The sequence below is a fragment of the Amia ocellicauda genome, chromosome 3 (assembly GCF_036373705.1).
Source record: "Amia ocellicauda isolate fAmiCal2 chromosome 3, fAmiCal2.hap1, whole genome shotgun sequence".
Lineage (NCBI taxonomy): Eukaryota > Metazoa > Chordata > Actinopteri > Amiiformes > Amiidae > Amia > Amia ocellicauda.
Genome location: NC_089852.1, coordinates 48,134,212 through 48,159,933, shown reverse-complemented (window position 1 = coordinate 48,159,933; position 25,722 = coordinate 48,134,212). Strand labels below are relative to the sequence as shown.

The 25,722-nt window shown below is 36.4% G+C and overlaps 1 protein-coding gene across 5 annotated transcripts; it reads left to right on the top strand.

Moving 5' to 3' along the window:
- Window positions 1-30: 30 nt before the first annotated feature.
- postnb (periostin, osteoblast specific factor b) lies at window positions 31-24,634 on the top strand. 5 transcript variants are annotated; one of them, XM_066699790.1, is made up of 24 exons: window positions 31-197; window positions 994-1,092; window positions 6,496-6,560; window positions 7,688-7,845; window positions 8,256-8,420; window positions 8,732-8,878; window positions 9,003-9,144; window positions 10,396-10,608; window positions 10,945-11,079; window positions 12,045-12,193; window positions 12,540-12,676; window positions 13,096-13,226; window positions 13,403-13,533; window positions 14,729-14,831; window positions 15,218-15,285; window positions 15,737-15,782; window positions 16,118-16,192; window positions 18,951-19,232; window positions 19,635-19,715; window positions 20,416-20,496; window positions 22,183-22,242; window positions 23,053-23,139; window positions 23,256-23,294; window positions 23,672-24,634. In XM_066699790.1, the coding sequence occupies exons 1-24, from the start codon at window positions 79-81 to the stop codon at window positions 23,728-23,730; spliced, it is 2,772 nt and encodes a 923-aa protein (XP_066555887.1). In that variant the 5' UTR covers window positions 31-78; the 3' UTR covers window positions 23,731-24,634. The 5 variants fall into 5 exon arrangements, with proteins under 5 accessions (XP_066555887.1, XP_066555890.1, XP_066555889.1 ...); XM_066699793.1 differs by lacking the exon at window positions 19,635-19,715; XM_066699792.1 differs by lacking the exon at window positions 20,416-20,496.
- Window positions 24,635-25,722: the final 1,088 nt, after the last annotated feature.

Sequence of the window (25,722 nt, the reverse complement as noted above, 5' to 3'; positions counted from 1 at the left end):
AAGTCCTAGTATATAAACTCCCTCTCACAGTCCATGTACCATTTCTCCTTTTTTGTCCAGCCTGCAGGGTGAATAAGGATGAAGCTCCTCTTTGTGGCCGCCTTCACTGTTTTTGTCCTCTCTGCCTTTGACCAGGCAGATTCTTCTGCTTATGACAAGATTGTAACCCACAGTCGAATTAGGGCCAAGAATGAAGGGTAAGAGAAAATGCAATAAGAACATTCTTCCAAACAAATAAATAATCATTAAAAAAATAATAATAATAAAATCAAAAGAAAAAAGCAAAAAATTGGGGAGCTTTTCCCTGCCAAGTATCTCTGAAGTTAGCATTCTGTATCAATAATGGCAAAAAAGCATTTTTTTTAATAGATTGTATCTTTTTATCAATTCAATTGTTAACAGTTGTAAATACTAACTAGTTCTATTGCTGGTATTGTTTTCTCTGTTGTGGTCTTTTTAAAGTTAAATTCAAATTTAAAGTATGGACAAACTGGACAGTACATTTTGAATAAAACACAATAAATGTAATTAATTTAAACAATATAATATGACACTTTGTTTTGGTAGGTATATTTAACTTTGTGACCACCTTAAAATAGTTTACCATAAGTGTTTAATTTGTAAACCTAAAGGAAATGTAACATTTGTCTTCAACATAGCATTTGTCTTCTTCTACATACTTTTGGGTGTACAATGTTCATGAAATGTATCCAGGTGGTTAAGTGAATAATGGAAAATCTGCATTACATCTGCACATGTTTTAGAGAGAATTAAAGGACAGATGTGTTTATAAAAATATTTGCCCCCGGCCTGTCACGGAATTTGATACACTGTCTGGATGCTAAACTACTGAAGGGCTTGGTGGGGGGTTAATAATATCTACATTTACACTTCTCTAAAATCTTTCACATATGAATAGCATATCTTTTTTTCTTTTCCTTTTTGAAATGAACATTTTTCCCTTTAAACTAACTTATTCTTCTCCCCCAACAGTCCGAATGTGTGCGCCCTTCAACAAGTTATGGGAACCAAAAAGAAATACTTCAGCACCTGCAGGAACTGGTACCAGGGAACAATCTGTGGCAAAAAGGCGTAAGTGTTTGTGTTGGCAAGACATTTGTCTGAGTGCATGGTGCTAGTCTTCCTCTGAGGTCACTGAAAGAGCCAGGCTGGTACTGTATTGTAGCTGAGAGGGGAAGTCTATTTTGTAGCCGCCAGGAAAGAGCTCCACAGCCAGCTTTGTTTCAGTAGATTGCCTTACCTCTGCCTCTAGCATGTTTCTGATCCACATGGATGACCTCATCCAGATGAATAGGAGTGTGTATGGCACGTTAACTGCCCAAGGGTCTGTTTCAGACTGCCCAGTAGCATACCTTATATTAGCTTTTTTAGCTGGATTTCGATTTGAATTGTATTGTATCCTTCCATCTAGATTTCTGTCTTAATTCCCATCCTCACACAGAAATGTGTTTCTCTGAGCTTCAAACTGTGGGGGTTAATGAATTAATTGAATCAACAGCAATCACAACACGTATTGATTTCTGTGTAAGAAAATACGCATCTGTTGTATAGAGAGATACGTTTTGCTACTAAAACAGGTTTTTTGGTGTTTTTGTTTTTTTTGGCTGCTTCTTAATCAAGTAGCGTTATCGAGTAGATATTTTTGCAGTGAGCCATCCAATTGTTAATGCTGTCTATTGTGGTTTTGAGCTATTGTATTTCATCACAGTTGGAGCCCTGTGCAGTTTGAAAGGCAATCAGCAGGGTTTATATGTATGGTATGTTAATTGTCAAAAATTAGGTCTTAAATATCTTTGAGAAAGGATCATGTTTTGTGCTTGTCTTCACACTAAAGAAACGTGTGCAAATTGCAAACCTATACCCTATTCCATTTTTGTTATTAGTAAAAGTAGTGAAAATAAAGGAAAACTTGATTGTCTACAAGGGTGCAATTTGCAATAGTCACATTGCTTTGTGGCGAGCCTACATCCATAAATCGAATACATTTTATTCATACAACATGTTTGCTGGTATTATTATTATTATTATTATTATTATTATTATTATTATTATTATTATTTAATAGGCAGTGATGTCTTAGTAAATAAGGGCTTTGCATATTAACGTGCATGGCTTAAATTTTTTTTTTTAGTTTTCCAAATCTGAGAGTAATTTCTGCCTTGAGATTGAGGTGAAAGCCACTGCAACTGAACATAAAGGCGTAACATGCCAGATCTTCAAATATTCAAGTTTATACAGGATCAAATATATAATCACAAGACCATTCAGAATAGACATTGATGGACACACCCTTCACTGCCTGTCAAGACATTTTCCATTCAAAAAAAAAAATGCTTACAAAAAAGTGTTAAGCACACAGTTATTTGAAAATCTAGCACGTAAAGTAAATATATGTATGACTTGCTTCAGACAAGGCTCAGAATTTCCAATGGCAGGAACAAGGTGAAACTTGTGGAAGTGGGCCCCAGACTAGGTGAAGGTTTTTTTTATATAGTTTTGCACCTGGATTTGGAGAATTCTGTTCTATATAAGATTAGAAGTGTTAAATCGAAAGCCAATAACATTAACCAGAGACCAGAAGCCCTAGAGGAATAAACCAGGAAATAATTACTGAGGGGGAAAAACTGTCTGCTGTGCATGCAATTTAAACAGGGGCTGTGGCAAAACCAGCGGTTGGAATATTTTGTGGTCGTAAAGTCTGGGGCTTCAAGCACATTTAACGTGGTCTGTGAAGCTTTACGATTTACAACAAAGAGGTTTCAATGCCATTTTAATTTTAGGGTCCCTGTCTTCTGGACAGCAAAGTCAAAGATGAACATATGTCTTTCATTGTCTCTGGTTTCTCTTTGGCACCCTGTTCAAACATTAAGTAAAGCCATGTTTAATTTTCCCATTAGCACTAGCATGTGGGTTCTAAGGTGAATGTATCCTCTTTGACGTGGAAGGAAACAGTGTCTGGGTTTCTTGGTTAAACAGCTCATATCAACAAAGATTTGCTGACCAGAAGGATTCCTTATTTTACTTTAGAGTTCTTTCCAAATAAAACATGTACTGTTTCTTTATTAATGTATATATATGAAAATGAGATCTCTTTGCATTCTATTATATGCAGCTGATGATGGTAATCTTCAATTAATCTGCTGTTTGTGTGTGTCTTTAATATATTACAAAATATTGGAGAAGCAGAAGTCTTCACTGTGGATTGCATTAGCTAAACACAATGCTATGCTTGCAAATGGTACAAAAATGGTACCAAAAATTCTGCTTTCTGTATTACAAAGTTAAAACACAAAGTACGGCAGCAGTTTTATGAATTTATATAACTTGAAGTTTGGTTTACCAAACAGACACCCGTAATAGTTTAGGGTATTAAAAAATGCATATAACTTTTCTAACTCAGGAAATTGTGAGGGGGAGAAGAGTGAAATCACAGTAAGGAGGGAAGTTAACAAAGGTAGTATGGCAGTACAGCATCTTCCAAGTGAAAATGTAAAAAAATTGAAAAGCTTTACTATCAGCTTTGTGCCAGAAGGTGTTAAAAGTGTCTCTGTGGCAATAGAAGAGGTAAAATGTTTGCTTTATTATCGCTCACCTCTTGGATTTCAAAGCACTACTCTTGACCTCTGATACTATATAGCATGATTTTTTATTTTAAAGGAGATTAAAAGAAAATACATTGTAATGAGAAAGCATGGCACACAGCCAGGTCTCCTTAGCCTCATCACTGAGGGCAAGCCCCCAGCTTTTCCACTCAGTTGTGCTGCCTTTTGAAAGCAGAGCTGGAACTGACAGTTCTTGGATGCCTTCCAGCCCGTCCTTCTGGGAGACAGGTCTGCCGCTTTTCTCTATAATAGCCTCCCTTGCGCTCTCTCTCTGGCACCAGGCCACTTCAGTTGAAAATCACCAAAGGGGAACATATGGAATTGGTTGCTCACATGGAAGCTGGGCCAGGATACGTTCCCAAAGGTCTCTGTATGAGGAAACCCGCTGCACTGTTCAAAACTGAGTATGACATCCCCTGGGTCTGAGCTGAGACACGTTTTTTTTCCAAGGAAATTTTGGAAATTAGCTGGCTGGGGTGTTGGAAGTTTGCTGTCCTCTGCTGCGTCTCTGTTTTCTTGGTGCCTCGAAGGTGCTGGGAGCATGTTGTGCATGCATTACCCTGAAGTGCCCCTCCATAATCCTGTTTCACATTGCTTCCGTGATTGATAGTGTGAGGAAACCATGTGTGCGTCTTGTTTGGTATCCAATAATGTAAAAAGCGTGAAAGGTTATGTTCCTCTTCTTCCCAGGGGACTTGCCTGGAGAATTAATCATGTTAGACTTAATTTCATAATCAGAGACTTCTGTACTTTTGTGTGGCTAAGCTGATTTTCTCTGCCCAGTGCTAAATGAGAAATTCTCTACAGGCTGCTGTGATCCAATTCACTTGTTGGAGTGAATAACAAAACTGTCAATTACAACTTTTGCCTGTAATATGCATTCTTTATTTGCATATTTTGAAAATAAATGCTGATGACAGCTGAAGGAAGAGTACGAAAGTCCTTTCTGGCATTACTTAGACTGAAGTTGACAATTTTTCAGCTATTCCATTCCTTGTTGATTAGCCCACAACTTTAAGATCTACACACTTCTCTTTTGCTGTCCTTTTATGCAGAGAATATTCACCAGTAAAGTCTATCCCAGCAAATGCTTTCGTATTCTCTGAGTGCATACTTCAAAGGAAGTCTCTGAAGTTTGCCAGTTCCTCTACTCTACGCCCTATGCAACCTCCTCAGTTCATCTCACCACATTCAGACTGATGTAATCACTGTTTTCAAATAGTTTGTCTTGGAAATAACATTCCCAGCAGAGCCAACAAAATCAAACAACCAAGAGCCCTCTCTGCAGGAGAAGATGATTACTTAATTAGGTAATAGCAGATGATGTAAACACCTTGTTTAAGGTGACCAAGATTTTTTTCCAAGATAATTGGAATATGCTGCCTTTGCATTGCATTTGTCCTGATCTAACTATGATATCAGGCCTACAAAAAGTGTATGCTCTTTAATCTGTCTGTGCTGTCAAGTAAAACTCCAAAAGCTATTTCAGTACGAAGCTGAATTGGTTCCATAGGGGCATCTGGAAATAAGCTCTTCTTTGTAATTTGCCACTAGTGACCTATGGAAAATGCAAAGGATTTCTCCTCTCAATTCAGCATGGGTTTTCATTAGTTTGGGAGGATTCTTGAATGGCAAAGGCTAATGCCTGTTTGCTCAATGTATGCCAGCATCAAATGTCTTTCCCCTGCGCTGCTGCCGAAGTACAGACATTCATCTTTTCCCTGTCATGAGCAGGGACTCCCAGGAGCACCTTGGCTAGCCAAACACTTTGAAGATCAGGGCACAGCCAGATAGACAGAGATAAAAGTGAGTCACACTTCCTTCTGACGATTAGATCAAAGCAAGTATGTGCCTCTGGAGAGAGAAACAAAAGGAGAAGCATGATGGAAAGAGTTAACTGCCACAGTCTGTTTTTGCTTTAGTCACTCACCTGCTGTACTTCTTTATATATGTTTGATTTCATCATATTACTAGGTGATCTTATCTTTCCAGTCTGTTCTTTGAGGCTAAGGATCACATTCCCTCCCTTTCCATTTAGTAAAATAATTAAGAATGGAATACATACATTATCAGTTCTCTTTTGGCCAACATTCCCTCTAAATATACATATCTGAGAATCGCTGCTTCTGTGTGTTAAGCTCTCTTGGGGTCCTGGATTGGTGGGAGAAAATTATATGCATTGAGCACAAAGCTTTTGACACCATCAAAAGGAGTGCCTCCATCCTTTGTTTTTTTGTGTGAAAAGTATCAGGGGGGTGTGGAGAGTTAGAAACATCAAGGATCTGTTTTATTTGTTCATGAAAAACAATTTAGAACTGTGGCAGTTAAAAGAGGAAAACATTGGACTTGGTTCTGTAATGAGTAAAAAGGTAGCTCTTCCCTTACTCCACTAATTTTCATCTTAAGCAGTTATGGGCTTAAACATGTTTTTGAGCCTGTTTATTATTCACAGCATTAAAGCCACTATGTCAGGTGTTTGTTCTAAATATTGGGAAAATGAATCCAGGTTTTATAATCCTGCTATGGCTGGCAATCATGATTAGCTCCTTAATTTGTCCAAATCGGTTTTCATACTTCTGGACTAAATCCCAGTGATCCAACTGCATGTGTAATGGACATGCGGTAAATCCATTTACTTGCCACACTTTCTGACCAATAAACCTCATTTATAAGACATGTGATCCAAACCGGAGAAAAGTCATATATCACTTTTGATATGAATATTAAAAATGGGCATCAGTACATCAGCCTTGGAAATGAATTAGTAAATAGATAGATAAAGGTCTTAAGATAGGAGGCATGCAGTTGTGCAAGGAACCAGAATTATATTGTTGATGCGTTTTCATATGTAGCGTTTATTTTCCCCCAACAGCACAGTGCTGTACGAATGCTGCCCAGGATACATGAAATTGGATGGGATAAGAGGCTGCCCTGCAGGTGAGTGCACACCAGATACAGGTTTTAATTGACTTCAGGACAGCCAATAAGCTTGCATCATGAGAGATCATGTGATATGTGCATATTGCCTACTGTGATATAACTTCCCAAGATGGATCTTAATTAAGCACAATTAAGCAAATAAGTTAAAACTACTCATTGTAACCAGTATATACCTTTCATGAAGTATATGTTAGTGTTTTCCTATTGTAATATGTCTTTCATAAAGATGACTAGGTTTGATTTTATTTATCTAGTACATGTGTTATGTATTTTATCTTACCTGTAGATACTTAGTAATCACGTTATGATGGAAATTATGGCAAACCAAATGATCATTTAGATATCTTTAAATCATTTCAAGATATCTTTAAATCATTTCAAGATATCTTTAAATCATTTCAAGATATCTTTAAATCATTTCAAGATATCTTTAAATCATTTAAAGATATATTTAAATCATTTAAAGATATCTGCAAACCATCTAGAGATCTTAATAAGGTGCTTTTTAAAGATACCTCTAAATGATTTGCAGATATCTCTAAATCATTTAAAGATATCTCTAAATGTTAATTTGGCAAACCTAATCTGCCAAACTGTATGCCAAACATAAATGACTTAAAATTACACATAAATCTTTTAGAGATATCTTCAAGTCATTTAGAGATATCTGCAAATCATTTAGAGATATCTTTAAATGATTTAAAGATATGTCTAAATGTACTTTTAAATGAGATATCTTTAAATGATTTAAAGATCTTGAAATATTTGAAGATATCTGGAATTATTTGAAGATATCTTGAAATGATTTAGAGATATCTCTAAATATTTGAAGATATCTTTAAATGAATTACAGATATCTCTAAATTATAATTTGGCTTGCCATAGGAAATGACTGCTGATGATACAGTTAAATTAGCCAATTATAATTGAATGCCAAGAAACATTTCACCAGTCAGATAATGACACCTTGCTTTTGACTTTCCCTCCTTAAATCTATCTTGGCTACAGTGGAAAGAAGGTCAAAGTAAATAGTATGGCTATTTATGTTCTTGTGTTGTTTTTGTAATTGCAGATGAATGTACCCAATTAATTAATTGTATGTTTGATTTTTTCCACCTTTTAAGTGGCTCCTATTGACAATGTATATGGAACTCTTGGGATTATTCAGGCCAGTACAACTCAAGATTACTCTGATATCTCAAAGCTGAGGGAGGAGATTGAAGGACAGGGATCCTACACCTTCTTTGCTCCCAGCAATGAGGCTTGGGACATGCTAGACCCTGTGAGTCACTGTTCCATCCATACCATATTAACATTAAATAATTGCCCAATGCACACAATGAGCCCAGCACAAAAAATAACAGTTCCATGAGATCAGAAGGAAATGGCTCAAACCACATTCCAGATGACAGTGCTTTAGAAAGATCATCTCTGACAAAAATACCAGACAATCCAGAGCACTTATCAACCTAATGCTTGATCAGAAAATTGACTTCCTCCAACTACATGTGGAGATAGTCATAGATTCATTATGACTTCTTAATTTGGTTTGGTGACAAACTCAAAACTGTAAAAGACTGTGTGTGTATGCTGGCGTGTTTCTGATTTCTGTGACCAGGTTAATTTATAAAGTGAGTCAAACAATCTACTTGTAGGGTTTGAAGCTAAACACTTTGTTTCTCTGACTCACAGGAGGTGAGGGCTGGGCTGGTGAGCAACGTGAACATTGAACTGTACAACGCTCTGCATTATCACATGGTCAACAAACGTCTTCTGACCAAAGATCTGAAGAACGGCATGAACGTGCAGTCCATGTACAATGACATGGGTCTGTTAATCAACCATTACTCCAATGGGGTAAGTTTCTTCAAATAGGTCATGTTGTTTTCTTGCTTGCATACCTAGCAGAAGATGGGAAATCTTTGTTTTATGTATATTCATTTAATCTCTGCACAAGCAGATAAATGGTAGTTTGTGTACTGTATCTGGAGAGCATGTTTAGAATTTCTTGTAGTTGTAACAAGGTTAGATTAATCCTCAGGGACTGAGTCAAAGTCATTTATAAAACAGCTGCAACTGCTCAGATTCAAAATAGAATTTAGGCTGAAGCTACTCTTGTAGAGTTTAAAATGAATATAAATACCATTTGTTTTCTTTTTTGTGCCCAGGTTGTGACTGTCAACTGCGCTAGGATCATCCATGGAAATCAGATAGCCACTAATGGGGTTGTTCACATGATTGACAGAGTCATCACTGGAGTCGGAAACACCATTCAGGACGTGATTGATGTTGAAGATGACCTGACTTCCCTGAGTGTAATGATTCATAATTCATAATTCATAATAATCCTTGAGTGCCTGTTTAGGTAAAATAGAAACAACATTTTGAACGATAGAAACAGAATATTTTTTTTACAGAAAAATGTTACTTTTATTCTAGGCTGCTGCTATGGAGTCAGGGCTGCTGGAGCAACTGGGCCAACCTGGACACTACACTGTCTTCGCTCCCACTAATGAGGCCTTCGAGAAGCTCCCCAGATCTGTGCTGGAAAGGATCATGAGAGACAAGGTGGCCCTCAAAGGTACACGATTAACCTTGTCCTTGGGTTTAGTGGTCTGGAAGATTTATGTACTGTAATTTAACTATTTGGAAAATTATCAATCAATAACTATAGTACATGTTTATATATACTTCTCTTTCATTATGTATTATCCATTATTGTTTCTTGACCTATGACTCAAAGTTCATATTTTAGAACTATATCTCTTTTAATGAGTTTAAACAAAATGCTGAGCCGTGTCTTTCTGCTGGTGGTCTACTTTCTCTTTTTTACCTAACTCATCAACCTGAGCCAATGCTTAGTCATAACTGTTTGTTGACTACTCTTCTATTTTAAGCCATCAGAGTTGTTTAAGTCTGCTGTGTGTACTTCACAGTCTCAGACAGCCGACCAATGCATTTCAAACCACAGTTATGAGACTATCCACTGTTTAAGGAAAATTACATTTTGTTAATGTTTCTAAAGTGAAAGCTTAGAGAATGAAAGACCACAAACAATAACTTAATCCATGTTTATTTAATCTACTTAGGCTTCTTCATAGCCCATGGTGAAATATATTATATTGTGTTGGCTGTACAGACATTCTTGTAATAAGATACTTAAATATTTACAAAACTTTCTAAATATGCCATATGAGCAATGGCACAATTTTTAATCTGCGCAATATAATTGGACTGCTTTGGAAACAAAGCCCAGGATATGCAAGACAAAATCATACCTAATACATTCTAATGTTTCCCAGTGCCAGAAAAGTATTTAACACATCCTTACAAGAGGTGACAATAATAAGAGCTGTCAAATTAACCACCAAAAATAGTATATGCTGGTCTTGAAGTGGATTATATATGGTCTGTGTAATCTATACCAGATCCAAGATCATAACATTATTTTACAGTATATTTCCTGTAGTGCCAACACCTAAGGGGGGCATTTAGAGGCAACTTATCCAAAAATCTATTTAAACCTGCAGGGTCTGGCAGTAATTTAATCGCCGCCCCCCAATCTCTCTACAAGAAACATTGCCAAGAAGGTGCTTTGCTTGAGTACACAGAGATTTGGTTTGGCCTCATAGGATCTCAAGGGAGTATCCAATTGTAGGGCTACTCAATGACACTGCATATGAGCTAATGAGATTGAACTTGTTATGTTAAGCCTCTTTATATGTCCATTAGCAATAAACTGTTGTATTTCTGACCCATTCAGGGCAGAAAAACAGGAGTGCTATCTATGCTATGGGTTGTTCCCTTAGAATACTCTAATACTCTTCTCCAGCGCTGCTGAAATTCCATATCCTGGACTCTGTGCAGTGCTCTGAGGCCATCATGGCTGGCAGCTCCTATGAGACCCTGGAGGGCAACAATATTGAGATTGGCTGTGATGGTGACAGCCTAACAGTGAACGGGATCAAGATGGTGAAGCGCAAGGATATCGTCACCTCCAACGGTGTCATCCACTTAATCGACCAGGTTCTTATCCCCGATTCAGGTGAGTTTGTCTGTACTTTTAGGTGGCTCTGTGGTAAATGTCTTACCATGTTGTTTGCTAATTTTAATCTTTTAGTTCTGTAACAGAGGATTCTCTCCAGTTAAAATGTAAATGTTGAAAAGTAGAAGTTTTTACCCCAGGGTATTAAAAAGTGAGAATCTATGATAAGGCTCATCTCTTTATATTTGAACAAAAAAAAAAAAAAAACTGACACCGGTATCTGCTCACCTGATGTGTAAGATAAGCAATGATAGACAGCTTTGAATGATTGTGTGACAGAAATTAAATGCATACAGAATTGTAATAATCAAATTGGTGTTTGTTTTTATCATTAAGCTAAGCAGGTTATGGAGCTGGCTGGACCTTCTCAGTCCTCCTTCACTGACATGGTGGCTCAGCTGGGCCTGGCATCTGAGTTTAGAGCAGATGGGGAGTACACCTTGTTGGCCCCACTGAATGCAGCTTTCACTGGTGCGTATTTCTCCTTAAAAACTTGTACAGATACTTACTATAGCCATTTGGAAGGGAGACCTATATATCAGGATGCTCAACCTCAAAACTCCAAATTGTCATCCCTTCAAATGGTCTTTGAAAACATTGGAGTGGGCTTGGAAATGTTCTGAGTCTGGTGGAGAAAACATCACCAGAACGATCATCATTTTTCATTAAATTTAACACATTCTCTTGTATCACAGTATGATCTGTCTACAAAGGCAATATAGATGTTTCAGACTTGTACGCTTGGAAATATTCAAAATGGACCAGAAGTCAACAGCAATGATCTGTTTTACGTCTTTCTTTCTTTCTTTCTTTATGTCTTTCTTCCTATATGCACGTGCATCCATGTAAACAGGATCTTCAGATAACAAATCAAATAATTGCATTCCATTAATAAATCATTGACATATAATGCACTAACAAGTGTCTATGTATTTGATGTTGACAAGTAGGTAAAGACATAACAGACCAGCCATTTCTAAAATCAGCAGGAGTTGTTCAGTATTGTTATACAAACCTTAATTGGAACCAGCCTTTTATGTCTTTATCACTGCACAGTGTGATGTCTATAGACCTCATGACTTCATAAGTCATGTTCTAATATCTGTAATATTCAAGATACTTGAAATCAGCAATTGGTTTTTAAGTATTCCCCCACAGGAGCTGAATAATATTCCTTTCAAACAGATCAGTGGTTTTGGGGGAAATTATGTAGAGGAGAACCAGTGATGGCTTTGGTAAAACATTCCTATGGCTGTCAAACAAATATGTAACTAAATCAAACATATTATCTGCCATTTGTAAGCATTTCTGTCCTGGGCTGTTGCTTCACAGACTAAAATGTTCATAGTGACTTTATCTGTAGGTTTTAGCATCTTGGAAAAAAATATAAGGGTATCATAAGCACCCAATTTAAGAGTTTGTCTTTTAATCAACAGATGAAGTCATGCGCATGGACCAGCGCCGCCTGAGGTTCATTATAGAGAATCACATCCTGAAGCTGAAAGTTGTCCTTAGCCAGCTGTACAACGGCCAGCGCCTGGAGACACTGGGAGGGAAGTTCCTCAGAGTCTTCATCTACCGCACAGTAAGTCCGCTACCTCACCCTGCTTCCCCGAGGTTTAGATGTTTCAGTCATGCACACAGTAACTTGATGGAAAACAAGAATGGAAACATTTTTCCTGTGTCTTTCTCCCAGAATCATATAACTAACTATTTATTTATTTGTTTGTTTGTTAATTTATTTATACTGGTGACAGTATATTACAGTTGTTTCTTTATTATTGTATGTACATTTTTATTCCAAGTAAAAAAAACTTACTAAACTTACTAAAGTTATTTTATCAATTTTAAAAAGTCATTACACTTGATATTTAGGGAATTACTTGGTTATTGAGCATCTCTGTGCTAATCAGTGGGGTTGTGCCTTACAGGCTGTCTGCATTGAGAATTCCTGTATGGTGAGAGGGAGCAAGGAAGGAAGAAACGGCGCCCTCCACCTCTTCAGAAACATCATCAAACCAGCCGAGAATTCAATGTTTGAAATCCTGACAAAGGATGGCCGATTCAGGTAACTAATACGCACAGATTCATTGCAAGTAGGAATAGGGCAAATGCTTCTGTTAAGGCCAAGAAAACAAAACAAGATTTGCTGCCTATAGTGCATAGGAAAGGAGAAGCTGAGATTTCGAAGTGTAGGGTACATTTGAAGATCACAAGGAATTGTCCACAATCTTTGCAAATAGACATTAATATATTTATATGAAACAAACAGGTTTTAACCTAATGTATATGAATATGTTTTGTAGTTTTGTTTTTGTTTGTTGTTTCTTTGTTTAATGGGTTCTCATAGCCATGAAACTGTTTCAAACATAAATAGTTCAATTACAACACAGCCATCACGTGCTGACAGCAGTGCCATTTGACGCCATTTGGCTGACATTGTGTAGCACCAGTAAGATGAGTCCTTGTGGCAATTCTCCATTGCAGCGTGTTCTTGCAGCTTTTGGAGGTGGCTGGCCTGACTGATCTGCTCCGTCAGGAAGGAGACTGGACTCTCTTTGCGCCGACTGATGATGCCTTCCAAGGTCTGAGTGAGCAGGACATTCGTCTTCTTTCAAGTAAGTGTCCAGCACTGTTGAGGGATAGTAATGTGAGCAAGTGTGAGGTTTATTTACACATTTTTATGTAAATGCTTAAGCTTACATCCCTGAATGTATGTATTTATATTTGTATGTATGTGAAGAGTGAGAGTTGGGCAAGGATGTCTGAGGTGTTTTCCTTTCCTGTTGGACAGGTGACCCCAATGCTCTCAGGACCATTCTCCTGTACCACTTCAGCAATGGAGTCTTCATCGCTGGCGGAATGGAGGGTGGTGTCACCAACCTTCTGAAATCCATTCCAGGCTACAACCTCAGGGTGAAAGCTGTGAGTGTCCAGTCATGTGATATGACAACAATCCCTGAAATCATTGTGAAAGGACGTCACCTGTTAAGACTTAAGATTTTTGTGTTTTGATTTTTGTTACAAAGAGAGTACTGCTTTTACAATAGGATATTCCATATGGAATTGATTATTTTGAAAGGGTAAATTAGGTCCCTTATTTTACCCTTACATTAACTACAAACCACATTCTGTCAATAGGTCATTCTGATTTATCTTGCTTGAGTTGACTTCCAGACTTCCAGTTTACTTCCAGACAATCCAGTGAACTTGGGACTGTTAATCCTTCTTCCGTTCTATCTATATAATAAGGTGTACAGATATACTTCAATTGACTAAATGACAGCATAACAGTTTTCTGGGTTTTCAAAAAAGGGAGTCCTTTCCACCCTGCTCCCTCCTGCGTTTTATGTCTTTGTTTAGTTTTTGTTTGTTTAATTTTTTTGGAGATGGTGAATAATTCAAAGGCATATTTTTAACATTGCCATGCATGTAGAAACAAACAATTTCATGCCTCCAATTTATTTGAATGTAAAATGTTTTCACTTTCACTTTTCTACTGTTAATATTTTAGTTTTGTCTTGTCACTCTCCACTTATTTATCTGTCTGAAAGTTCTTTTCACTCTCATTAAAAATGTTGCTAATTCTAGGCTTAGAGGCAATGGACTGTGGAATTTAGAAAACTGATATTATCTGACTTATCCCCCCAAAAAAACATCTTTCAGATTACCATCTTTTCCTTTTCCAGTTCAGGATCAGACTACCATGTTTAATTTTGTGGATTACAGATGGGGAAATAACTGTGAAACTGCCTAAAATTTGTTGAAATTGTTTCTAAACAAATTGCCAGAGGATTTATTCAGAACTACAGAAAAATTGATGAATTACGTTGTCTACCAATGTCCTTGTACAAGGCCCATTGAAACATTTGTAGCAGCTGAGTTGCAGAATATTTTCTTACTGTGACGGAGTCTCGACAACTGATTTACAGTAACAGACCTAGGGACACGCTCACTGCAGCTGGTGGCATAACTGATCTCATCACAATGTACGGCACCTAAATAATAATAATAATAATAAGAAGAAGAAGAAGAAGAAGAAGAAGAAGAAGAAGAAGAATAACAATAAAATAAATGGGTTATTGTAAAAATAAGATAATTTTTTTATACTCAAATCCAGGTTAACGACTCTATTCTGGTGAATGAAGTGAAAGCAGCTGATAGTGATGTCATGGCGACCAATGGTGTGGTTCACGTTGTCAAATCTCTGCTGTATCCAGGAGGTAACAGTTATGATATTGTTATTAAATGCTGTAGTAGTGGTGGCGGTAGTGGGATTAACAAGCAGTATTGTAACGCTAACCTATAGGAAAATTAATTCAGATTAACAGTGTCTTTTGATTAATGGACCGGCACTCTAAATTTTCAATAACATGAAACCCCTAAAAACATTTTCTTGACTTTTCTGCATGTTTTTAACAGTTTAAAAGTTCAACATTCAAGAATGTGACATTAATAGCAGCAGGAGTCGTGAGAGTAATAACAGACTCTACTGACCAAGATGATAATTTGACCTACCAAAATAACAACATTCGAGCAATAACTTGTAAGGCGAACAAAGCAGATTTTATAAGGACATATAATGTATACTTGGTATTTAATTTTGCAGATGTTCCTGTTGGAGACCAACAGCTCCTTACCATCCTGAAGAGACTGATCAAATACATCCAGATCAAGGTATGACTGATCTCTCTGTGTGGAAACTCTTATCAGTGTTTGTATTATTGTTGTTGATCAGACATGGGCTAAAATTAAATTGCTGTTATAGTAGAGTATGGCATTAAAACTGATTAGAGGTTACAGTATGTGTTCAAGGTTTGAGTGTGTGATAGTATCTGCTTGTACTTCAAAAATCTAAATAATATATTTATATAGTTTTGTGTGCAGAATAGAAAGATAATTATTGCATAGTCAAATCCAGCATAATGTCAAAAGTGCCAGGAGCCCAGATTAAAATATCAGAAGATAGTGGTAGTATTGTATTGAATGTATTGAACAGAAGAGTATAGTGTAGTAGAGTATAGAAATCTAAGAATGCCCAACACTCACCCCTCATTTTAAACAACCCTTGGTGTACCATAGCTCTGTATGTGAATATCTCTAATATTTGATGTATTGTTTCTTTCAGTACATTCAAGGATTCAGATACAAGGAGATTCCTCTCACCTTCCTGAGTATGTACATCAATATTGCTCCATTTTACGAAATATTTTACTAGATCATCTTCTATTTCACTAATAAGTTACAGAGATTTCACATTTGAGAACTAAAGAATTGGGTGTGAATAGTATGTTGGTGTTTTAATTTGATCATTTCAGAAACAGGCTAAATAGTTTTGACACACCTTATTAATTGCAAATTTCAGGAACCTGTCCAAAACTAGAAAGCCAACTATCGAATAGCCTTCAGTCTTGTTTTGACCAAATATGTTTTTTTTTTCCTAAGTACATTTTCTTGACTTTCTTCCAGGCAATTAACTGCATTTTACCACTGTTTTTCTAATGTCTAGGACGGACGATTATCACAGAGACAAAACCAGAGATTACAATAATTGGATCAGGGTCCACCAAAGTAATCCAAGGAGGTAACTTATAAAAGGCACTTTTTCATGTTTGTTTATGTGGGTTGGTGGGGGGTTCATCAAGTGTAATGATACAAGGTTGAGTAAAAACTTTGGTTTGCATGGTAAAATGGCAAGTACAATCCAATCAATCAATCAATCAATTGAGTTTATACCAAATCACAATAGAAGAGCTGGCCCTGAAATACAATAGACCCATAGTTAAATGATGAGCAATTTATATACAACACTACAGGTTACACTAGAGGATATTACAGGAATGTTGCCTACATTTAAAGCCTTAAAAGATATATTCCCAGTATAGTGCTTTCATGCAATGCAAATGTCAGACTATGAAAGAAACTGAAATTTACATATTTATGTCAGAAGTGTATGTGTCTGGAACATTCCAGAATTCCTTTTTTTGTTTTCTTGTGAAAGCAATCTTGATTAATTAATACTTAACACTAGGCTTTTAGAAATATTACATTTTATATTACCTTCATAATTAGAAGACTATTATTCATAGATATTATGTAATACATTGACATTTGGAAAATTGGTAAATGCGGTTTTCTGTCATGTTAATTTGGTAGCTCTCTCACGTGATGCATACAATGTCTGTTTTTGTTCAAAGTAGGGTAATCTGCTCATTGTTAGGCCTCTAATTATAAAGAAAATAAATGTCCATCATTATAGATAATTATATACTGTATTTATTGAAAATTTTAAACAATTGGTCCTCTGACATATGTTGCTGATTAAGTAAATGCCTTTCATTTTCACATTTCTAAAAACGTGTTTTTTTTTATTGTCCGTGCTACCCAGATTTGCCTTTCCACTACACTTGTGAATTATAATATGTTTATTTCTTCCTCAGGAGAAGATCTAAGTCTAAACAAACAGTACAGTTCTCTTTATACTCTGCAGGCCTAATGAGAAGTTAAAATAAGAAACCATAAACTTTTGCTTTTTTGTATGTAAAGATAACTGACCAGTTAAAATCACATTGTAGATAGAGAAGGCTCTTTGAAACTTTTGCCTTTTTTGAGACATTCAGTAAAAGACAAAAGGCAGTAAAATACATGAAATCCACAGGACTACTAAAAGTAATGCTGCCATTGATGTTTTTGACAAGAGCTTTCCCCACTCAAAGCTGTATAACTTTTCAGTTTGTTTCCATTTCATGATTACTGTGTTTGCATGCTAAAGCTGTTCTGCTGTACATGACTTTGTATATTCAGATTCCATGCTCAACGATCAAGAATACAGGTATCAAGCAGCAACAGGGAACACCAGTTCCCATGCCTTGAAAGGTATCAAGGAACAAGTCAACAGTTGAGCATGTCCTGAGCTACACTCCTTCCATTGGCTAATAAGGTTTATGCTCACTATTACGGAAGACACTCAATGCAAAGGCCTGTCTTGGGTCAACTCCTGCAAAGAAAAGACTCATCAACAGGCTCCCACTGGCTCCTGCTTTGATCTGTACACCAGTTTCACCATTTCAGTAATACTAAACAAACCAAGAGCCTGTTTTTCCAAATCATACAGTCCCATGATGGATAGTTACAAAAAAATAAAAAATTGGGATTTTAAATTTAAAAATATATATTTAATTTAATAAAATATTAAATCACATAAAAAGTAAAAGAAAGTGAACTGATAGAGGTCTTGAATAACATTCCCATCTAGCATGCAGAGAAACTTCAGACGCCAGACAACAATGTCTGCATTTATAAGGTATATCTGTTCTTAATCATATCAAAGCATATTTGGAAGTATAGAATTATAGTCAGAAAATGGCATGTCTTTCATCAGCAAAGGTCAGCCATTTAAGATGAACATTAACCAAAAGGAACTTGGATGAGATTTGCAAATCAGGCTCTGAGTGTGGTTTCATAATATTTAGTTTGCCACGAGATGCTGGATTCTTACTCCCACTATTCCTAGCTGGTGAGTGACAGAAACTGAGCAGCAGGCACAGATCAAACACAGGCCCTCACGGATCCTAAAAACAGTGTCTCAGTTTCATCCGAGTTTTCAGCCTTTTGAAAACCCGGTAGCTTGTTTGGAAGAACAGCCACCGCAGGAAGACTTGTGCACGATCACTGTTTTGTGACAAAACCCTCAGGTCGCATGTGCATGGATATGGAAGACATTTTTTGGAGATTGATACTGTACAACCTGCCCAGTGTATTACAATCCTCTGAGGAGAACCATTTAGATGTTCTGGCAATACTATTTCTCACCAAAGTAATTAAAAAAAAAAATGTATACTGTAGCCGAGACTTGGTTGAAGAGACAAACAAAAAAATTACAGTAATGGCAGGAAGAATAGACAATATTAATTTTGTGTGTGTATGCATGTATTTAATAATTATATATTTTTATTAAAACAAATATTTTGGGGGTATTTTGACATTTTTTACCACAATTCATTAACATGTGATAAACGTCCTGCTTGTTTGTTTGATTGTTACGTAGCAGTACTTTCTGCAGTTTTTAAATATCATTTCTAAACCTGACATACTGTTGCATTCCTACCAAACTATAAATTCAATAACTTTATAGAAACATACATTTACTTACTTTTATATTTTTGTCACCTTCTCCGTATTAGCAATATCTTTTTTTATAGGCACCCTGAGCTCCAGAGTACCTTTGTAAGACATTGTCAAATTGAACTTTACCTATTCTCATCAATACACTGGTCAGACTGTATTGTAACACTGTTATGTCATGACTTGATTTTTGGAAATCTTACCTTCTGACATTGCAGTTCCAGATTCCAGTTCCACTATTACCAAAGTGACCCGCATCATCCAAGGAGAACCCACTATTACCAAAGTGACCCGCGTCATTGAGGGAGAGCCCAGCCTGACTAAAGTGACCCGCGTCATCGAGGGAGAGCCCAGCCTGACTAAAGTGACCCGTGTCATCGAGGGAGAGCCCAGCCTGACTAAAGTGACCCGCGTCATCGAGGGAGAGCCCAGCCTGACTAAAGTGACCCGCGTCATCGAGGGAGAGCCCAGCCTGACCAAGGTCACAAGAGTCATTGAAGGTTTGTCCTGAGTCACAGAGCAGACCACATACTGTGTATTAACATGCTTTGTTACAGGGATGTCTAGCTCTGGTCTTGGAGAGCCCAACCTTTAACTTGCCAGTCTATAAACTTTAGGATCAGTTAATCAGGTGTTTGGGTAAAGTCACACATTTTCTTCTGGAACATACACTTGGATACCCTTCAGGGTCCACTCTGAATTAATTTAGAATTGATTTAACCCCTACCAATTCCTGGATTGATGCTCTCCAGGACCAGCATTGGACAAACCTTACTTTATGAGATTCCACCTCAAATGTGCCCTGAGTCTCAGTGCTGAAATGGCAGCAGCACTTCTGTTTTGGAGCCCTTGAAAACTTCAGCATCTCAAAATACTCAGTTAGCTGTTGTTTAACAATCCAGGTCCTCAGTACACAGTGACACGTGTCTCCTCTGATGGGCACTTCGACGCGGATGCCGAGATTAAGAAGCTTCTTGAAGAAGGTCAGTGAGGAGTTTCAACCTGGTGGCGGTTTCCTTGGTGATTTCATAGCAAGTGACTTCCCATTGGGAGAACAAGTCTGTCAATATTGAAGTTATTGGGAGCAAAACAGCTTTCCTTCCAATGTATTTAAAGCAGGGTTTTCCGGTCCTGGTCCTGGGCACCCAATATCCAGTTCCTTTTTGTATCCAATTGCACCCTGAATTAATTAACTGAAACCTAACTTGGGTGCCTTATATACTTTAATATTCAACCTGATGTCTCCGATGGGTTAAAATTATTAACACACTGTAATTAGGCCAATTATTAGTTCAATTAAGGAATTGAGAGAACAAATACTAACAGGAAATTGAGTCCCAAGGACCACGATTGGAACCACTGCCTTACAGTAAAAGGTACTGTATTGTTGATACCTAATCCAACACCTTTTCATCTTGAATTGGTTTGATGGAATCTATTTTGTGTGTAAAAGAAAATATATATATATATTTATTATATTCAGTATTTCCACAGAGCTAGTGTTAAATTGGAAAAAAAAAACATTCTAGATTACTTTTTTAATTAATCAATTCATTAATTAATATAGTGTATTTTTTTTTTTCTTGAGACATGTTTTGATGTTGTCCAAAGTCTATGAGTCATGCTTTATTATGATAAGGGACAGATTTGTGAAATAGGTGTTTTTGCCATGTATCCTGTCAGACATTTCCAAGGTTACGAAGCTTCTTGAAAGTGATGCACACTTACTTGAAGATGAAGATATCAAAAGACTCCTTCAGGGAGGTTAGTTGGTCCAGGAAGACTAATCCCTATGGGCTTGACCACTGAAATACTAAATTAGAACTTAGAATGACCACTGAAATACTAAATTAGAACTTAGAAATATAACTTTTTAGTTTTGTAGTTATTTTATTTTTTAACAAGCATCCAATCTTTGTCTGATGTATTAACAATATATTGTTTCCATGTTACTTTGAGGGCTGTTAATCATAGCCTTGTTTAAATTTACAAACTGAACAAATCAAATAAATGAAGCAAATAAGGCTCCTGTAATAGAAAGGTTATATTTCAGCCCTCAAAATGCAGAAGTGCACTAAATATCATTTATAAGCTTGGGATTGAATTTTGAAACAAAATCACAGATTAAAGATAATGAAATGGTGACTTTTGAAATCAGTTAAAGTGAATGAAATATGTTTCTGGAAATGATATTTATTGCACGATCGGTTCTGATACACTGTGCATGCATAATAGAATGATAACTTTCCAGATTCACCCCTGTCCTGATGCCGGGGTCATTGATTGCAAACTACATTGCTGATACCAATATCATGCTCCTTTCAAATTGACATTTTGCATGCCAATTTAATCAGAATGAACACGGATTGATCAGAAGTAGGGGTGTATCTGGTGTAAAACTATTTAACCACAAAAAAAAATGTATCTACAGAACAATATGTGTGTGCCAAATGTAAGAAGAGTTTCATAATCAATGGAGAGTTTTTAAGGCAAGATCTGCAAAAACCTAGGAAAATTTCTAAGTAACAGGAGAAGAAAGCCTGTGCCTTTTCATTTGTCTCATCAATGTTTCAATCTCATTGATGTTTCCTTGATGGATCTGTGCAATTTAGTGGTCAATTTCAATTAAATATACTTAATTGAAACAAGAATGAATAAATAATCTGATCTTGCAACTGTTAATACAATAAATTGCCTAGACAAATACATTATATAAACATATTGAATTGCTTCTTAACCAACTAAATTACCTCAACTAGACATGAATGTTGTACTCCAACAATAAAAAAACAATGCACACACAAATATGACATTGTCATGTTAATCCAATATAATTGTACTTGGCTTGCTTGTGTAAGACACATGGCTCAGTATATGGCACAGTGACTTCACTAGCACAGGGGGATGAAAGCGCCAATCAATCATGCAAGGAGTTGTAGGAAAACTAATGGTTGTTGGATATTGTTTTAACATTCTTTAAAAAAAAAGTTTTTTCTCAGTAGATTTTGAAAATAATTGTAATGTTTTCAGAAAACATGTATTTTACTACTTAAATCTTGAAAGTATACAAATGTGATAAGATATTTTGTTTAACAATATAGCTTCCTTGTGGGAGATGTTTTTTTTTAAATTCAAATCTTCATGAAGCCAATTTGGTCAATAAACAGTATATACCTGTCTGGTGAAAAAATATATATTTAATGTATCATCTGTCATGTTAATCATGAGAGATTACTGGTCCCTTCATAATTTAGAAAAATATATTCTCACTGTCAACTGGCAGCAACAATTTTGGTATTAATCATGTTATTTAAAAAAAAAAAAAATAATAATAATAATATATATATAAAACAATATGTTTACATTTTTATTCACCAAGGGATAGTCTATCAACCCTGTGCAGCTAATATGATAAAAGTGAAATATGTTTTTCTTTTTTGGAAACTAAAGCAGGAACAGGGTACACCAAAGTCACCAAAGTGATTCAGGGCGAGCCACAAATCATTGAAGGTATTTGTATTCTCTTCTGGTGTAAACATGGTGTCTCAGTGGTATTTTTTTGTTTTCTTTGAACTGTGAAAGGTTAGATGAACACAACTGTATAAACTAATGCCTTCAACAATTACATTCCATGGTATGTTTTTCTTTTCTTTTTTGAATGCTAACTAACCGATGTGGTGGATCTATTATCTGTTTCATGCCAACCAATTCCCACCATTCTTTGCCATGTTTTAACTTTTCTCTAGTTGAAACATGGCCGCCAATAAGTTTTGAGTGTTATTCATGTTGTGTAGACTGTGTAGCTGATGTACGACATATTACCAAAAGTACTAACAGAAACCTCTCATTGATAGTAAATAATTGTAATATTTTTTTATGACTGTAACCATTTGAAATATTTTTACTTTGGAAAACAGTATTCTGTCACCACTGGTTATAGATTAAATGGTGAGCATACACCATGTCCCAGACAAGGGTTTTAGCACACTGATTCAGGTGGAATACTTCTGAGAACATGTTCAATCCCATACAAATCCCCTGGGATGAATAAGAATTAGAATATGAAGGAAACCAGGAATGACCCCTCTCACTGTACTAGAAACAACACTAAGAGAGTGGAATAATGGCAGCAACGGTTATCAATTAAAACAGTGCCATACCTCTACCATATGAGATCTTTCGAGAAACACAACGATGGGGTTGCCATGGTCAGATAGAATTGCTAGTGTTGTTCTCCATGGCCTAAATTTGGCAAGCGATGTACTAACCTCCCTAGGTGATAAGAACAGTTTAACAGCTGTGTCATTTCCCCCCCCGAAGGACCCAGCTATTCGCAGTTTGCGAGCATTGAAGGGGAACCTCAGCTCATTGGTTCCGAGTCTGAGAGAGTCACGAAAGTCATTCAAGGTTTGACGAGCCCAGTTTTAAGTCTTTTCTACATATTTTGCAATTGTATTTTGAGGTCATTTTCAAATTGAAACTTTCTCGTAAACATTTTGCTTTTTTTTCGTCTTCTTTTGCAGAAGGACAAGTGAGAAAGACTCCACTTAAAAGAATTCCAGGTAGAAAATTAATTTAATCTACAGAAGGGGGTGGGGAATCTATAGGTGGGAAGTGACATATTGTGAGAAGCAACTTTATTGTTGGTTTTGTTCCTCTGGTGCCCGATACCACTTCTTCGGGCCATGAAACATTAGGTGATTTTTTCAGATTACACACTGTTAAAACCAGCAAAAAAACACAATGTATCATAGTCATAGTGTATCTGACAAACAACCATTTTTCATTTGCGAAAGTTTGTGCGCACTTTTGTGGCCTATAGATCAGGTGTGGTAGCGGTGTTTTATGAGGCAGTTTAATGGAGTGATGACTTATTTTTTGTGCTGTGAAGTGAAGTGGTGAGATACGTCTTGTTGAAGTCGCTGATGATTTCTTTCAGGAGCAGCAGGCAGGAGAAGGACGAGGCTGGTCCGTCACCACGTCAGACGTCAGCAGTGAATCCGTGATCCGAATTACTCGAAACTAATACGACGAGAGTTTGTGAACAACAAGTGAACGACAGCAACAAAACACACAAAACTACAAAATCAAAAACAAACAGGACCAATGTCAAAAGACCAGTCACCACACGAGACAGGAAAACGGTTCTAGAATAACTCAACCTGAAACCTGTGAAAAATGTAAATTGGTTCTGTGATCCCTACACCAAATAATCACCTTTCTAGCTATAGGAAAACCTTCCATTCCAAAGAGATATTTAGTGTGCCTCATATATAAATAATTGTACATATATATGTGGGAACTATGAACTATGGCAAAATGTGGTGTGGGAGTGGGGAGGTAGCAGATTTCAGAATATAGGACAAGTATTTAAATGTGTTAAAGAAACTTCCGGCAAGTCATAGAAAATAATTTGAACACTTTTCTTGTCAGGCCATTAAGCTGGTGATTTGGGGGGGAACACATAACAAAAAAGGGCCACCTCTGTATGATCAAAATGGTGCTTGCATTCGAATTTAAGAATGTTTTTTTTTTTTTTTTTTTTTTTTTTTTAAGAAATAAAGTAACGCTTTGCTATTGTCAGGTTCTAATGGATGTCACTCTGTAAATTATGTAACTTGACAGTTGGCCCGATTTTTTTTCAATCTAGTTTTGTATTCTCCCAGTGGTTCATTCTTACTATATGCATTTTCTTTTATTTTTTGTTTTTGTATGTTTTTTTTTTTCATAGTACATCTTCTTAAATACAACTTTTTAAAAATGTTTATTTTCTGAACACTATTTTCAGTTGTGTTATGAACATTTATGTACACAAAGCTTAAAATGTTTCCTGTGCCTTTTGTTTTTTTTTACTTCTGTTTTAGGAAAAAAGTATTCAATAAAGGACTTTATTGAATGTCAACACTTTCTTTCTATTTTGTTGTGAATGTGGATTTATGAATAAGGCTACCACTTTTTGTCTCATAGAAGAATGATCTATTGAGCACAAGGATATTTTATCTGAGAAGCAACAGGCAATGAATAGAAGGGACTATCTGAAAGGAAATTAGCTAATATGGGAAATCAGTGCTTCCAAAATTACTGTTGGAAATGACCTGGAACTTAACCAACACATTAATTTATCTTATTCTTCCAGGATTCTTCCTGTAGTTGCATTGAAGTTAATTACAGCAGAACCCACAATTGAAGTGAATGAACTGTCCAGTATATTTTGTCATTCTGTAACTCTTCTCCTGGAGAGCTGTAGTGTCTTCTTCTGGTGTTATTTAGCTCTTTGACCAATTACGTGCTCAATTGCAGGACTCTGACTCTCCAGGACCACAGTCTGCAGGTCCTTGCATTATTCTATTATGAGTGGCCCCACACCCATAGGACAAGTAGAGACAGGACAGTAAAAACTGCCTCTAAACTTAAACAAATGAATGTAAAGACCAAGCATTAACATATTTCAAAACTGATACTGTTGCTTGTTTAGTCTGAGGCAGAATTATAACGTAATCATCTTTTGGAAAATTCAATTGATAAGTCACTGTTTTTTGTTTTGTTGTTTTTTTGGACCATCTCTCTCCCACAAGATTAAGATCCCAACTCCTTTTTTGGCTAGGTCTTAACATATCTTTTGAATTAGCTGTGGTTAAGGAACTTATTAATAAATATAATGAGATTATATCTGTACACTGCATTGTGGTAATGAGCAACTATGAACACTCACTCTAAGCATTCATGTTTGAGTTAGGGGCCAACTTTAGAAATGCATCTTATCCCAGTGTGATTTAGGATTAGAGGCAACCTGAATAGATTATTGAATACATTAATACAATCCTTTACCCGTTGGTGCTGATAATGTTTTGTTAAATAAATACAAAATGTCTGAAAAAACTTGTAAGTCTATTTTGTAACATTTAGTCAAATTCAACCTGGGACTGCTTAAGATATTAAAACAAATTGACAGATGTTCTGGTACCCAAGTGTGAGATGACAAGGAAAAGA

What these genes read in the sequence shown, in the direction of transcription:
- postnb (XM_066699790.1), top strand. Translation starts at nt 79, where the DNA reads ATGAAGCTCCTCTTTGTGGCCGCCTTCACTGTTTTTGTCCTCTCTGCC. An exon ending in TAAGAAGCTTCTTGAAGAAG is followed by an intron (nt 19,716 to 20,415) that starts GTCAGTGAGGAG and finishes GTATCCTGTCAG; the next exon opens with ACATTTCCAAGGTTACGAAG. An exon ending in TCCACTTAAAAGAATTCCAG is followed by an intron (nt 23,295 to 23,671) that starts GTAGAAAATTAA and finishes GATTTCTTTCAG; the next exon opens with GAGCAGCAGGCAGGAGAAGG.